Source organism: Piliocolobus tephrosceles, chromosome 5 (genome assembly GCF_002776525.5).
Source record: "Piliocolobus tephrosceles isolate RC106 chromosome 5, ASM277652v3, whole genome shotgun sequence".
Taxonomy (NCBI): domain Eukaryota; kingdom Metazoa; phylum Chordata; class Mammalia; order Primates; family Cercopithecidae; genus Piliocolobus; species Piliocolobus tephrosceles.
In genome coordinates this window covers 99,984,296-100,001,577 of record NC_045438.1, presented here as the reverse complement: position 1 = coordinate 100,001,577, position 17,282 = coordinate 99,984,296, and the positions used below count along the sequence as shown (strand labels likewise).

General features: G+C 31.7%; 1 protein-coding gene across 50 annotated transcripts in view; it reads left to right on the top strand.

Annotated features, from left to right (window-relative positions):
* RIMS1 (regulating synaptic membrane exocytosis 1) overlaps positions 1-17,282 on the top strand; it is a 494,019-nt gene that overhangs the window by 390,470 nt on the left and 86,267 nt on the right. For 40 of the 50 annotated variants that reach the window (XM_023219183.1, XM_023219219.1, XM_023219217.1 and 37 more), the window contains 2 exons: positions 8,120-8,232; positions 14,371-14,537. The exons of the other annotated variants lie outside the window; for them this stretch is intronic. In XM_023219183.1, the coding sequence (XP_023074951.1) occupies positions 8,120-8,232; positions 14,371-14,537 (280 nt within the window). The remainder of the gene's footprint in view (positions 1-8,119; positions 8,233-14,370; positions 14,538-17,282) is intronic. 50 annotated transcript variants of the gene reach the window in all.

The window sequence follows — 17,282 nt, the reverse complement described above, 5'->3', positions numbered from 1 at the left end:
TTTTGAATCATAACAAAACACATCATATTATCTTTTCTACAAATATGAATTTCCTGTATCATAATGGTGTGTAATTTATACACATGGAGAATGAAAGGCAATTAAAGTAAGTAAATTATTTATAGGAACAAAATAAATAGCATTTTGGTCCTTTTTGCTTTTCTATTTCACTAATAAAATATGTAATGATTATTGTAACTAGATCTTAGAGATTGTAACTAGATCATTAGGATTGTCTCTAGTCTATATATATATATATATATATATATATATATATTTATATATATATTTTTTTTTTTTTTGAGACGGAGTCTTGTTCTGTTGCCCAGGCTGGAGTGCGGTGGCCGGATCTCAGCTCACTGCAAGCTCCGCCTCCCGGGTTCATGCCATTCTCCTGCCTCAGCCTCCCGAGTAGCTGGGACTATAGGTGCCTGCCACCTCGCCCGGCTAGTTTTTTTGTATTTTTTAGTAGATATGGAGTTTCATTGTGTTAGCCAGGATGGTCTCGATCTCCTGACCTCGTGATCTGCCCGTCTCGGCCTCCCAAAGTGCTGGAATTACAGGCTTGAGCCACCGCGCCCGGCCAGTCAACTATATTTTTAAGTACCAGGTTTCTTTAATAAGTTCTCAAATAAGTTAACTGTGCTTTGCTTCTTTAAATGTCAGTAAGAACAGTTTGAATGCTAAGTTATGCAAACTATATTTTCCATGAAAGTTATGAGCATTAACTTTAGTGGAATTCAAGTAAAGAAGTGAAAAATATTAATTTTAGTAATTTTTTGTACAGTTGTATAAATAAAAATTAAGCACATTTCAATAGCCTGCTGTGGTTGTGAAACACTCTAAGAACTAATTATGTACTCTTTTTAAAATAAGTAAACCAATTTTTGCATTTTTCAGAATCAGCTTTCTTTTAACTGTCATTAAGTAGCAAAGGTCTCAGTTTTATTTACATTTTTATTATTAGTGGTAGATGCATATTGGGCCAGGTGAATCATTTTCTGTTATTGTGTGTTAAGATTTTGAAAATACAAGTTTCTTAATATTCCTGGGCATTGCTTCTCCTGAACACTTATTATGAATCTTTAAGAATATTTATTCATAATATTTAGAGCTCCATTAGGAAAAGTAATTTATCCATTTCTTTTTTTTGCACAATCTCATAAGTATATTGTCATTCTAGCCTTCTCTTTAAACTTCAGGAACCCAGAGGGTTAAGCAGATTGATTAGAAAAATTCAGAAGTAATACTTTTGACCCTGTTTTCCCATTTGGTGATTCAGATGTGTTTATTTATAGTATCACAGGCTTTTAAAGCTTCAAAGGCTTTAAAACATATTAACCAAGACGCAACTTGGAAGAGAGACCTAATTGAGGGAGAACGGATGTCTAACCATGAACGGGCTCTTTGATGTATTTTCTCTGAAGTTGTATATGTTCCCCAAATATTGTAAAACACAGGAAAAGACTTTCAAAAATCAAATTTGAATTTAGCAGAATTATGCCAATCAAGTCTTTCAGGATAGATTCTGTATCCATTAGTATTATTGGAGTAATGAGAAATTATGGCTACATATTTCAGATATCACTTGGTATAAACAACATGACTTCCTCTGTGATTGGTTTTGTTATCCCCAAAGAAGGCTTAATTACACAGGTTGCTTTTTATAAAAATTGTATTTGAAGTGCATCTTATGGGAGATAGTGTTCACTCTCAAAACCTAAACATGCTTTTAAAAGCTGTATAACTTTGTGTAACCCTAAAGGACAAGGTATATAACAAATTCTTTTATAAGAGCCTGACTTTCTTACTTGTCAATGACTAGTATTTTCATTGACACTCTGGGAATTGGCAGTTTTTACATTGAGAAATTATGTCTGGAGTTGGACATCCTGAGCTTCGTTTTAGATAGTTCAGTGGGCATAAGTACGCTAAAACAGGAGATGGTCTTGTAGTTTTGGCTGCAGTGAGACTTGAGTGATTATATATACAAATTGCCTCTTTCGTCAATGCCAATGTTCAATTTCACTTATCTAAACATAGGAACTTTGCTTTAAAAGTCCATAAGGCAATGTGGTATTTTCACTTATGTGTTATTCACTTATTGCATTTTCTGTTTCTCATGCTGGTAGATGTATGTTTTATTGGTAGATGATGGGTAGATGTTTATTTTATTGGTAGATGCTGGGTAGATATTCTTTTATTGTTTACATTATTGTAGCATACTCCTTAACATCCAAGAGAATTATATGAGACAAAAAGGGAGACTACTTGGAACATTTTTACACTTACAAGTTGAAAGGGGTCATTTTATTCCAAGAAAATGTGCCCGAACTAGGGCATTTCTATGTAGTCAAAATATTTTAAACATTTAATCTTTATTTATAGTATATATATGTATTTGTGTCAAAATGTGGAAGTTGGATATGCATTACATCAAAGTTTCTCACTATGTTTGCATGACTCCAGAAATAAGGATCAACGTGAAAATAAAACATTGCAGTTGGCCCACAGTATCCATGGTGTGGATCCACAATGGTGGCTTTAACCAACCATGAATCAAAAATCTTTCGGGGAAAAAATGATTGGTTGCATCTGTACTGAATATGTACAGACTATTTTTTTCTTGTCATTATTCTATAAACAATACAGTATAACAGATTTTTGAGATGTTTTTAAGTCATAAGCCATTTAATAATATGAAAGGGATAGATTTAGAAAAATGCATACAGGCACTATTTGCATGACATTTTCCTTGTATTAGCTCTTATAAGTAACCTAGAGATGAAAGTATATGAGATGGGGTGCTTAGGTAATATACAAATACTATGCCATTTTATATAAGAAACTTGAGTATCCGTGAATTTTGGTACATGTGGTGGGGGGTTCCTGGAATCAATCCTGAACAGATATTTTTTTAAATTGGGAAAAGAACATGATAGAAAATAGTGGTGTAAAGTACAACTGGTGATTTTTTTTCCTCATAACACCTATAGTAAATTGGCAAATTTTAAAATGCTGGAAATTAGGTAATAAAGCAAGAGACAAAGTCATTGAGATTCCTATTTTTTGCAAATAAGGAAAAATAAATATTTTAACAATACCCTTTTGAAATACTATAGAATCATAGACTACAACTGTTGAAGGGTTCTCTGAGCAGTCTCTTCTTTTTACAGATAAAAACTCTGTAATGGAGGGATATATCAGGAATTGATCAAAGGAACATTGAGGAACTGATGAATGGTGATGGATCTAGGACTGTAATCTATGCCTAGTAATTCCCATTCCTAGGTTCTTACTATTTTGCCACATTTATTCCAGGTATATGCAGAATGCTTATCCACAAACAATTCCTGTTTCTCTGAAGTCTAAAAAAACTGTGAGCGGAGACTAGTATTGTATTTTTGAATTTTCAAATAAACCATCTTTCTTGATATATTTTAAGACATAGTTTATACATTAAATATTTGAGATCTGATCTTCCTATTAAGTCTTGGTATAGTCTATACTGATTCAATTAGCTAAACGTTTTTCATCTTTTCTTGTTAATCTCAGCTTTTTTATTTTCGCTGCAGTCAATAACTGAGACATAGGAGGTGTGTCATTTATATTCTTCAGTCTACCTGACAACTTCCAAATAAGCGATCATTTATCACTGCTCTTCCTGAGAGATTACTAGAACAAGAATGGGACTGCACTATCATGGAACTCTCATTGTGTTGCTATGCAGCGAATAAGCAGAGACGCTAATTTTTTCATTCATAAAATATGATAGCACATCTTAATTAACTAGACAGGCTTAAATATCCTGTCCAGATGTTATCATGTGTCAACTTTGATACATATATGAGCTGAACTTGTTAAAAAATAATTTTTACATTAATATTTTAGTATTATAAAAGTTCTACTTATTTCTGTCCTTTTACAGTCATATTTCATCTAATGCTTAAAAATATTAGGAGGTTTACCAATATATTAATATAAATTATTTTTTGCCTACAAACACAAACATTTGAAATTTCAAATTCATTTTAATTTCAAGGAGCATAGAGAGAAATGTGAAAGATTTAAGGAATTTTGAGATCCAAATTTATTTTTATATAATTAAATTTATAAATAATATTTTAAATATTTTATTAATGCAAGTTTAAATTATAATGGTCCTAAATTACATATAACTATAAATTTTACAATATTTTAAAGCAAATTACAAATATGTGATAAGTCAAAGAGGTTTCCTGGAAAATTACATTATCTCTTTGAAGGATGTTATATTATAGAAATTTTTAAATGATGGATTAGGGAAGATTTATTAAAGATTTTTGAGGGTATTTTTAGAGTAATAGGCCTTTTAATAATACGAAAGGGACAGATCTAGAACAATGCATATAGGACAAACAAGATTATCGAATGATTTTAGTTTCTTCATATATTTGTTAAAGATCATTCATTGATAATACTCAATTAGGAATCCTTAGCAAAGAATGTGAAAAGAGAAGTAGTTATTTTAATATCTTTATTTTTAATACTAATACTTTCCATTTGAAAATTGTGATAATTACAGTACTTTGTAAATTATATTTGCTTTTCTTATCTTGCATACTCCAATCAGATTCTTTCTTATTGAGCTTTAGAAGGCAAGAAATTATTTCACAAATATGGTTTTCATTTAACTCTTAAAAATAAGTTTCAGTTTTATACTTTCTTAATTTTAACATTGAATTGATTTGTGACATACATAGATTAATTATTTAAAAAAGCCACAGTTTGGAAAGAACAATGTATATAAAGTTGGAATAAATAAAATGGATCTTGTTCAGTATATACATTTTTGTAAACTAATATGTGCTTTTTGAAAGTATCATTTTTTAAAACATAAGACACAATTCAGTTTGTACCTTATAGTGAAATATTTCAACCCTTCAAACCCATTTTTATAAAATTGCAATATTACATCTGAGGAACTAGGATACATACATTTTGATATATAATCACAAAATCTATAATTAATGCTGAAATATAGTCTATAGTAAATATCCTTATCTTTTGACTTTATTATACATAAGCTAAATTTTCATTAAAAAACTAAATGAAATTGCATGGTAATGATATTTCTTGTAAGAAATGAGAGGTATTATTTAGCTCTTGATTATGTGGCATTTATGAAATTTTTAAAAATAAAAATCCCATAGCCTCCCAGTTTTAAATGTTCTATAAAGAAATAGCAACTGGCATTTTAATTATTTAGTTAGTTTACAATACTGTTAACGTTCAGAATGTTCCTAAAATGTGAATGTAATGCTAGGATTTGTGGGATAATTGGAAAATATTTTATTTACTATTTTAGTTTTGCTCTTGGGTTTAAAATTGTTAAAATAATATAAAAATTTTAATGATAGTAGTCTTTTTTTAAAGGAAGATATTTTAACTGAGTTAGTTAATTTTACTTATAGTAAGATACTAGAAAGACAATCACCTTTCAATTAACTTTTAATCATTACTACTATTCTCCACATAAATCATATAACTTATTGGAATCATGCCTTCTGGTTCAAATTTGTGGTAATTATCTTATTTTATAAACTCATCTTAATATTTGGCTCAACACATCTGTAATCCAGAAATAATGTCATTTTATTCTAGATATATAGTTGAAAAATAAAAATGGAAATCATGTAAGATCTTTAGCAAAGTTAAAGAATCTCCACATTTACACTGAAGGTTTTTTAGTGATTATGAAAAAACTTTTACTGAAGCACAATAACTTGTATAAACAGTTATTTCAGAATATGCACTAAGGCACATGTCACTGGGAAATAATGAAAAGTACTACAAAAATGTGTGTGATATTATGTAATTATCTGGCTTTTTGCTAAGAGTAAATAATTATAAGCTATTGGCATTTTGGTTTTGTTGCTGGAATCCGAGAGCAAGCGGTGAGGATAGCATAGCAACTACATCTTTGATGGAGAGTCAAGGGAGTCTACTCATTATTTTGAATAATAATGTTAATTTGCAGATTTTTTTTTTTTTTTTTTTACTTTCACAGATTAAATAAGGTCAGTTTTAACTTCATTGGGAGTAAATATAGTATAGTAATGATTTGAGGGAGGTAAATGAAATAATTTAGAACCATTTTTAGATTCATTTTAGTTATGTTACCACTGTCTTTTTATGATTTAGTTTTACATTTTGCAAATAAAGATTTAAGTGCAGCCATAGTATAAGCTAAGTAATCCTATTAATGTTTAGAGAAATGAAGTTTTGTCCTAGGAAGATTCAGTCCGTAGATCTGTGTCAGACTGCTCCTGGCCAGTAGCTATTGGGATATAATTATCAGTGTCTAAGTAACCATCTACCCTGAAAATTACATGGCACTAAAAGGTTGCAAAGCTGTGGGCTAATCAGTGTCAACATAGTTTTAAACGAAGTTAATATCATTTTATGAGAATAGTTAAGCTAACACCATTTAAGTCTGTTTTTATTGCAAATTGAGATTGTTTTGAGTTGCTTTAAGCTTTAATTATAGAGCAGAACTAAATTTGCAGTCCATTTGACTTACTCAAAACTCAAAGCAAAGTAATGAATTTCTGAATCACATTTCTCAAGCTCTCCAATGAACTATCCTGTAATGGTAACAATAGTCACCATTTATTATCTCTGAGGTCAACATTATTAAAGCAGGGGTGTATCATTACTTAGTTTGCATAACTAAGGGTTGTTAGGGATTTGAGATTGGTTATCTACTGAATTGAAACAAAGTGAAACATTTTATAATTTAGTGCTAAAAGTATGATTAAAACACTTAGCCACAAATTCCAAATTTTATTCTCTCTTGGGCTATTGGTCTGCACCTGAACACAATAAAAGTTACAGATTGATTTCTTTTTTTAAAGTGTGTGTTGGCGTTTTATAATCAAGGATGGTAGGCCACATTTAGTCACTGCAATGAAAAAAAATTGTCAGCAAATGCCTTTATGAACTCCTTGTAAGAGATAAAATCAGCAGCCAAGTCAATCAGACATGTCAACATTTCCATTAACTTGTAAACCATTAGTCTCTTGGCAAAAGCTTCCAGTACATCAGTCACCAATAAACAATTTTCCATACACATACACGTGTGTGCACTCACACACACACAGCCCTACAACTTAAAAATCTGAACACTTGTTGCAGAAGTTGAGTTGTCTGGGAAGTTGGCAGATGTTGTATAAAGTAAACACAGGTCTCATACAACATAAGTATACGCTTTTGAATCATTTACCCTACACATGACTGTACCTTAGCTGTTTCTTTCTCCTTCATTTGTAAAAATGCAAAATTTAAAGGCAAGGTTTTGAAGTGATGTTGCTGATGGTAGATTCTAACTTAGAACAATTCATACTTTATCAAAGGCTGCAATTCTTGCCCTCCTCTGCTACTTAGGAGGTTGATAAAAGCTTAAAAGCATTCTTTACATATTATAAATTAAAGGGCTAAAAGTCATATATTCGTTTTCAAACTTACAAATTTCATGTATGTGGTCCAGATATAGCCGTAAGAAATAGCGAGCTAATCTTTTAGTAAATCCGTTTTAAGGACTGACAAAGTCATGAGAAGCCACTGACAGAAATTAACGATTTATAAGAATGCCTCAGTAAAGTAGATACTTATTAAAACAATTTTTAGGTGACTACTGTTAGCCGAGGGTGTTAAGTGGGTGTGTGCATGCATGTAAGCATGTGCATATATGTGTGATGTTTTAAGTATGCATACTTGTTTTCTCTATATATGTACATGCAACAAACAGTTGTTTAAATTGAAAACATATTTTTACAATTAAATTTGATTTCACATAATCATTTATGAAGGAAATTGAAAATACATCATATAAAATCAAGAAATAGAGTGTATTTTGTTACTTTTACATTCCCCGTTCTGTGTAATTTGAATCATGTTCATCTTTAGATTAACAGTTGCTAGTACTGTGTATTCTGCATTTTGTTTAATTTATTAATCATGTGTTATTTCTAAATTTTATTTTATTGAAGTCATTTCAAAAGCATTGAAATCTTAAACCATTCAGTTCCTGAAAGGTTCTTCATGTGTTTTAATAGGCTTCCATTATGTGTTTTTGCAGCAAGCTTAGTAGTGGAGGAGCGAACAAGACAGATGAAAATGAAAGTGCATCGATTTAAGCAGACAACAGGGTCTGGTTCTAGTCAAGAACTTGATCGCGAGCAATATTCCAAGGTAAAATTAGTAGTATCCAACAAATAGTTTCCCTTTTAAAAATGTGTAGTGTCTGTACCAGGCAGGATTAGAAAGCACCGAATTATATAAGAAAAGGTATCATTTGGGCCAGGCACGGTGGCTCACGCCTATAATCCCAGCACTTTGGAAAGCCAAGGTGGGCACATCACCTAAGGTCAGAAGTTCAAGACCAGCCTGGCCAACATGGTTAAACCCCGTCTCTACTGAAAAATACAAAAATTAGCCAGGCGTGGTGGTGTGTGCCTATAATCCCAGCTACTTGGGAGGCTGAGGCAGGAGAATCCCTTGAACCTGGAAGGCGGAAGTTGCAGTGAGCTGAGATCACACCACTGCACACCAGCCTGGGTGACAGAGCGAGACTCCATCTAAAAAAAAAAAAAAAAATAAGAAAAGGTATCATTAAATGATAGTCCTGCATCATAATTTCTGCCAAAGCCGGAAAAAAAACCCTCTTTCCTCTTGATATTTTCATATGATATAACTTCATTGAAATATTAACTTAGATTTGATTTTTTTCTAAAAATATATAAATATGTGATATTAAAATCACTTGATGATTGATTAGCATTAGTCAAATTCACATAAATAAGCAAGATATATGAAGCCATTTTGTTGCTTGAACATCATTTAAATATTGCATTTAAGATATTAAGGTATATATTTATAGTCTTAAATACAACTTTGGATTGATATTTGACTATTGATATTTGTGAATGATAAAAATTATGTAATATGAGATTTCTTATTGCTCTATCTTTAGTAAGAAAAGTAACTGATTTCAAACTTCTAGAAACTGAAATTTACACAGTTTTAAGTGCCAATAAGCATTTAATTTTTATTTCAATAATATTTTCTAAGGAAACACTAAGGAGTTTATAAACTGCTAATATCTGATAATTTTAAATAAAATAGCATAGATTTTTGTTCTTTATAAAGTAATTTCAAATATATTACCTGGTTTATTTAAAAGCCTTTTTTCTTTATAGAATACTACAAAAGTAGCAGCAGCCATTATAGGTCGACCTTTGTTGTAATTTAATATCACCAAACTCTTTTGGAAGTAATAAGCTATTAGAAATCAAAAGTAAATAAAACTACACTAAATTAATATTATTAGCTTGAAATATGGACCTAGAAAAACCTACTTATTTTTAAGCAGTGGAAGTGGTTCATTATCTTTCCAGATATTCTGTGACTAAAAAAAGAAAAGAAAAGAAAAGAAAAGAAAAGAAAAGAAAAGAGGTAGCTACAAAATACGATTTGTCACCAGGACTGCCATAGAGGCATGTGTGTTTGATACAGTCTGTCACTTTATGTGTTAGGTTAGATGCAGAAGGGCTTCCAAATGATACAGTGCAGAGGGTCACTGTGATTGGTGATGCCCAACTCCCTAAGAGTCTTACCAAAAACATAGCAAGCAAAGTGACTTGATGTCCCATAGTATTGGCTATTTCAGCTCTGTACAGATTTATCTTCTCTGCAACTTGTTATTTATGATATTATCACCTAATCAGCCTATTTATCTGTCTTCATAGATATCATCATTGTTTTTGTTTTCTTACTACAAATGCAGTGAGAATTAGAAGGCAGGGTAATTTGGGGTTTTGTTTTCCCTCTACAGTTGGATGCAGTTATTTGAAAGTTTCTTTAAACTGGAAATGCTCCTTGTAAGCTGACAGTTTTTATCAGTTTCTTAGCTTTATTTCAAAAGATTAGGTCAAATAGAACAGCAAGGAGAGGTAGAGCCAGTATAGGAAACAAGAAAGAGGCAAGTAAAGAATCAGGGTAAGATACTGAAAGCCTTTCTGGATCATCCTGAGCTGGGACTCTAATTATTAATTAGTCGATCCAAAAAATCAACAAAATGAAGTACTCAGAAGTCTAAACCCCCACTAATAGTCATAGTAAACCAAAGGTAGGTAGGTGTATCTCGTTTGGCAGACTCCAAATTCTCTGACTCATAACATTAAAAACTTGAAAATACCTCAAAATCTACTCCAGCTCACTTATTTACCAAATTTATGAAAACTGGGGCTCAGAAGCAAAGAGGTAATTTATTAAAATTTGTATTAAAATTAGTAGAGCCTCTCCGTATAGTGAAGAGACCTGGAACAATGGATTTGGGACTTAGGGAATGACTTTGTTCTACTTATATCATTGAAATGAACACATTACTCTAGGTTCTCATGTGGCTTTCAATTTACATAAAAATTAAATTAGCATATTCTGTCTTTCCTCCCTCCTTTGCACAGGCACCCTTTTTCCTTTCCCCTCTCTTATTGTATTTGAATATTTTAAAACCTGTTACTTTCAGATATAGTACTATGACTCTTACTGAATAGATACTACTATGTTAAATAAAATTATAATAGCTAAATATGAGATCAAAGATATGGTAGCTTTAAAAACTTGTAAGAATATAGGATAGGAAATTATATAAGATAAAATAAATGATTAGCCTTTTCTTATATGTCAAGTAGAAGATAAAATACTCTCCACATCTCTAATATTTATATTATATACTAACACAATAGAATTTTTGGTTTTCAGTAGCCATTTTTGTTAATTCAAACCTTTTGCATATACTTGAGAAATTATCTTTTTCATTTTTATTATTTTACATCAAATATTTTATAACTATTTTACAAAGATCTATTTTTATGGCTATAATTAAGAGCCAGTATTGGCACAAATTTTATGTCGATTAAATTTTGAACTTTATTCTTTTACTGACTCTTTTTTAGTATCTTAATCCATTTGACATTTTGGATGAAGCTACAAACCTTAATTGAAATTTATGCCAAGCAGAAGTTAGTTAACTATTCTCAAAATACTTTTAATCAACCACTAGTAGAGCTGGACTTTTTTCAGGGCAAAACATTGTCAGACAGCTATAATTCCTGAGATGCTTCTTGAAACCTAGTACCTCTTTTAAAAGATTAAATGACCCTAACATCCATCCTGAGTAAGGAATTAGCACTAACTTTGCTTTTGAAAAAGCACAATGCTGCTTAGGTATCCTTGAAATGTGTCACCATTCTATTTCTTGTATTGGTGTTATACAGAGTTACATGCCTTAATGATGAAGTGAAATTCATAGTAAGAGGTGAATTCACATTTAGGCATTCACAATTTAAAGAATATTTATGTTTCTGTAACCCAGGAACAGCAACCAAGAGTGATGTGATGGGTTTTGTAGGTAGCTGAAGAGTGTTTATTATTACTTACTTCTAAGAATAGCAGTATTTTATTATTTCTCTCACATCAATGACTTATTTTCCCTCTGTAGGATCGGTATAAATTCCTCCGGAGGAATTATGTTCTTCAAAATATATTTTATGTATTTGCATTAAAATATTAAATCGTTACATTTGAAATTTAACAGATCATGCCTGATGAAATTCAAAGTGATTAAAATGTTAACATATTAAATAGTTAAAAGTGAATATAAAAGTATTTCACTTTCTTCAAATAATGTGATTAAAACTGTGATATCATATCAGAATGATAGATTGTTCTTTATCTCAATGTAGAACAATTTATTATGGCATAATTTTTGAAATCCCTTTTTGTCCACTTTCTGGAATAACCAAGGTCTGTATACAGAAAGGCTGAAGAAAAGGTGGCTTAAGTAAAGCCATCTTTTGGCTTATTTCCAACTAAAAATACTTTAGTTGGAAAAATATTTTCATATACATTCACATACCTATATGCTTTAGTGTACACTGCTTAAGATTGTCAAATATCAAATAAGGGGAGCATTTGCTCTGGATGTCAGCACAATACTGACACCCAGAACAGAGAATATTTTATATTCTGTCATGGGCAAGGTATCATTCCAATACCTATAATTACATAGCATCACTCTTTTAGCACAGCGTTTCAGAAAACCAACAATATAGAAGTTGTGTTTGTAATGCAGCAACAGTGTTAAATTCAGATTTTACTCTGTAAACATAATTGAGTTTTTAGCACATACACCTGTAAATTGAAAACAGATCTGATTAAAATGAATTGTGTCAGTTAGAATCGTGTTATTAAATATAACTGAATTTGCTGGTAAACCATATTGTCACATTGCTTTCAATACATTATCTTAAATCACATTAATTTTAGATCAAACATGAAATCATATAAATAGAGCTCAGTTTAGATACAATAACATATATGAATTTCCTTTAAATTCTAATTTGGCATATGACCTTGAGAGATAAATCACACAGTTACGAAAAATCCTTGGGAAAAATAATAGTATATATATCCTATAGATTGGGAATTATTTTCATGTCTGATATGAAATTCTTTTACCAACATATACACATGAGAGGCAAAGAAATGAAACTCACATTTAGGGAGGCCAAGGCGGGTGGATTGCCTGAGCTCAGAAGTTTGAGATCAGCCTGGGTAACACGGTAAAACTCCATCTCTACTAAAATACAAAAAACTAGCCAGGCGTGGCAGCCTGCGCCTGTAGTCCCAACTACTTGGGAGGCTGAGTCAGGAGAATTGCTTGAATCTGGGAGGCAGAGGTTGGAGTGAGCCAAGATCACGTCACTGCACTCCACCCTGGGCAACAGAGGGAGAATGTGTCTCCAAAAACAAAAACAAAACTCACATTTAAATGTTTCAATCCTAAACTACTCTCATATAAGAAATTATTGAATAAACATGAGACCTTTCTCTAGAATAATTTTTTAAGTGTTATTATCTAATCTTCTTTTTAGTACATATAGATCCAGGTTGTAGCATCAGTTAATTTAGTATGTTTTGGCAAGATAGTTCAAATTCATTAAAATTCCTCTGACATAGAACATCACAAAGGATAGATGACTTTTTCTACAGATTTAATAGACATTTGATATTTTCATACTTTATTTCTTATAAATCTAAAATTAATTGCTTGCGAAGAAACAAACACCCATATGTTATTTTGTTTTACAGAAGAAGTTGTAGTATCTTACCTTCCAGTATCTAAGAGAACTACTTACATTTTAGGTATCTTTCAGTTATTTATAGTTGTGCAACCTATTTATTACAATTATAACATGTATAAAAATAATATGTAATACATAAGCTATTCACTGTGTGATTCATCACAATAAGACAGTGAAGTAGAAATAAGAGTAGATTAACTGCTTTGACAGCTTTGCGTATTTTAATCTTTTACTTGATTCCTAAAATTTTAGGCAATGAATATCAGAAACAAATTTAAAGACATCTTTGAATATAAGATATAACGTACAATGAAATTTAATAGGGATCCAGTATTCTAATTTTGATACTTAGTTAGGTTAAATCTGAAACCATCTAATGAAGCCATAGTAGAAAGGTAAAGACCAGTCACTACCTCTTTACTCAGTTTGTATCAGCCCTTGTTTTTGAAAAGTTATATATTTTTAAGAAATGTTAAACACTATAATGTCTTACCAAGTATTTAACTAAATTGACTAGTTTCAGAAAGTATCAAAAAGTATATACAGATGGAACCAGTCTACACAGGTCAAGTATCCCTTACTCAAAATGCATGGGACCAGAGGTTTTTGATATTTTGGATTTTTTTTTCATATTTTGGTATATTTGTACCACATACATTGTATATTTTCCAGTTGAGCATCCTAATCTGAAAATCCAAAATGTTCCAGTGAACATTTCTTTTGCACATCATGTCGGTGCTCAAAAAGATTTTGGAGCACTTCAGATTTTGAATTTTTTGATTAGGAATGCTCAGCCTATGCTTTGACTAGAGTAGAAGGTGAATAAAATGGACAAGAATGAAAATGAAAACCAAAAAGAGAAGCACATGTACTAGAAAACAATGAATAATACACTTTTGAGGTTCTAAGTATATACAAATAATTTAATGAATTTTCTAATCAAGCATTTAATGATTGTGTTTAATTTATATTTCAGTCTTCCTAAGCCATCTCTTACCACTCAAAGGATAATGTTTTTATATTGGAAATCATATATTAGCATTTGGATTATTTTAGATTCTACACCTACTTTTATGAAGGTACACCTTTATTTGGTGTGGGCTAAGTAGTCATTCATCTCACCATCTATGTCTTTTCCATGGTCTAATGATGGAGCTCACACTTTCTTGTTTTTAATCTTTAGTATAACATACATAAAGATCAGTACAGAAGCTGTGATAACGTCTCTGCCAAATCATCAGATAGTGATGTCAGTGATGTTTCCGCCATTTCCCGAACCAGCAGTGCCTCACGCCTCAGCAGCACAAGCTTTATGTCAGAGCAATCTGAGCGCCCCAGGGGTAGAATCAGGTGAGTTGGCAATACTGTTTATATAAGCTGGATCTTTATATGTGGTATAAAAATACAACTAGCTTCCTGAATATTTTTTCTATAATACAGTTTAGGTCACAGTGGGTTAAGTATTGATCGACTACTATGTAGTATTGCCAACAGAATGTTTAGTATCGACTACTATCAGATACAGCTTATAACCCTAGTCGTAATTTTAGAGATCACTCTGAGTCACATTTGTAGTAGTTTCCTCTAATACGATTAAATTATCTTCCTTTAGTCCAACATCAGAAAGTGTATTCTGTAAAGGGACAGATAGTAAATATTTCAGGCTTTGCAGGACAGTCTTTGTTGCAATTACTCAACAATGTCATTATAGTATAACAGCTATACAAATAAATCAACATGGGTGTGTGTGTGTATATATGGTGTATGTGGGGTTGTAGTGGATGTGGTAACAAAATATACATCCCTAGTTACGTTACATGAATTGTAAGGTATTTGCATCAATTTTGTTTAAGTCACCAGTAGTGCTTTTGTGTTCTTCAAAGACAAATACCCTGCCGAAAGGGAAAAGACCCCAGACATCCAAGTACTATCTAAACTAAAGCAGATTGATTATGGGCAAAGCATATTTCATATTAGTTCTTTACTAGTTTTCAGAAGTCAAAGTTTCATATAGTTATAGTTGTGTAACCTAAATATTTATTACAGTTGAAGGAATTGTGGGGTTGATGAGAGGTCCAATAAATATAAGTGTTAAAAATAGGAACAAACACTTCCAGCACTCTGAAACTCTGATGTTAGTGCACATTTTGGTGATGTATAATGAATTGTATTTTGAAGATTCTCTCTTGTTTGTTGAAGCAAATTAAAAGTAATCATCCTGCTGTTATTTAACAATTTCATACTCTGATAATCTAACATGAGCAATTTCAACTGATAAAGATATTAGTAGAAAATGTTTTGTCTTTACTTTTGGTGTTCTCAGCATTTGATTCTGAAAGAATGTACAGTTCTTTAAAGTTTAAGGAAGAATTATAAGAGCTCAAGAACGTAGCCATATTAAGTTGTTTAAGATCAAGGGATAAGAAGTATTCTTGTAGATTCCTTTTTATTAGATTCTTAATAAGATAGAATGTTTTAAAAGCTATTGAATTACCAAAGAATGTAATAAATAGGACCTAACCAAGGACTTTTTTTACCTTTAAAAAAAGTAATTTTTTACCTTTTTAAGTAATTTTTGTTTATATTCACTGTAGAGCCAAGTACCTTGAGCCCTATGCTTTAAAGTATTACTAGTGAATAGAATTTGTATTACTAAGCAATTGCATAGAATAACTTGTGAGTTCATTTTCACTCTCCTAAAATTTCAGAAGTAGAATTCTTCAGAAATTTATCTTCCTATAAAATTTGGCTATGTGATTTCTTTTAGAAAGAATAGGGAAACAATGTCAAGAGACTGATTTTATACAAGGAAAATGAGGGAATCTACATGTTAGTAGTGTATTGGAACCGGTGTTACTTTGTGGGGAACACGGCAACTCAGCAAATCAGCATGGACTGTAACTATATCATGACAAGAAGCAAAAGATAAAGGATTTTTTTCCTTCATTGCTTCATATGAATTTTCATATTTAGTGGAGATGGTGGGAAGAGGGGTGGACCTGAAAAGAATACAAAGAAACTTCTTAGTGATAAATCTGTTTTCTCTAAGGACTTTTTTGTTTTCAGCTTCCTTTCCCTTCTTTGTAGTTTAAAACCCATATAAACTGAGAGTTTATTTTATGTAAGTAGATTATGTAAATTTAAGCACTACAGCTAATAGTTAAACAAATTTAACCTTAAGCTAACATGAAGAGCTACTTTTCTTGTAATCTCATACTGCACGTCAGTGATTTGTCATATGCGGTACATATTTGATCTTAGAATAATTAGGAAGAATAGAGAGAAAAAAATAATATGTGACATGTATTGTGACATTCGTAGACTAATTATCCCTTCATATGCTTTCTTCTGTCTACATATTCTCATAGACACACATGCAGCAGTACACACACACACACACACACACACACACACACACACGGAGTTATTTTGCTTCCGTCGTCAATCCCGTGGTAAAAACCTGAGAGAGGATAGTTTGGAATGATAAAGAATAAAATGACATCAGCATAAAAGCATCAAAATCCTGTGAACAAGCCTTGCAGGCTCTTCAGATGTAAATGTTCTCTGCCCTTATAGGTAACACTATGAGGAATAATTTTTCTTAATATATTACTGTTTCTTATTTATTTTTTAGCAACTAACAGCTGCATAATTTTTATAGTTCTGTTTACTCAGGTTCATGGTTAAAAGATGAACAAAGCTAATGAATTATGATAGAATATATTTACATATAAGTTGTAATAATCAGCAAAGTTTTTAGTTCCTATCATGTATAAGGACTTTATTATCTTTTTTAAAAGACAAACAAACAAACAAAAATTGTCATTTCCTGTTATCTTTCCCCCACCAAGACCATGTAGGGTCCAGTCTACTCCCTAACCTTTTTCCCAAAAAAGGTGCTACCTCCTTCCCAGACAGATGACAGAGGGCAGGACTTCAGGCTGGATCTACCATTAGGCTCTCCCTCCCCCAGCCTGGAGCACGGGAGGGGAGGGGACACCTGGTGATGGATGGGTGGTGGACTGAGAAGAGGAGACATGAAAGGGGTATTCCAGACTCAGCCCTGCTCCTCCAGCCTTGCCCCTGGTGTAGGGG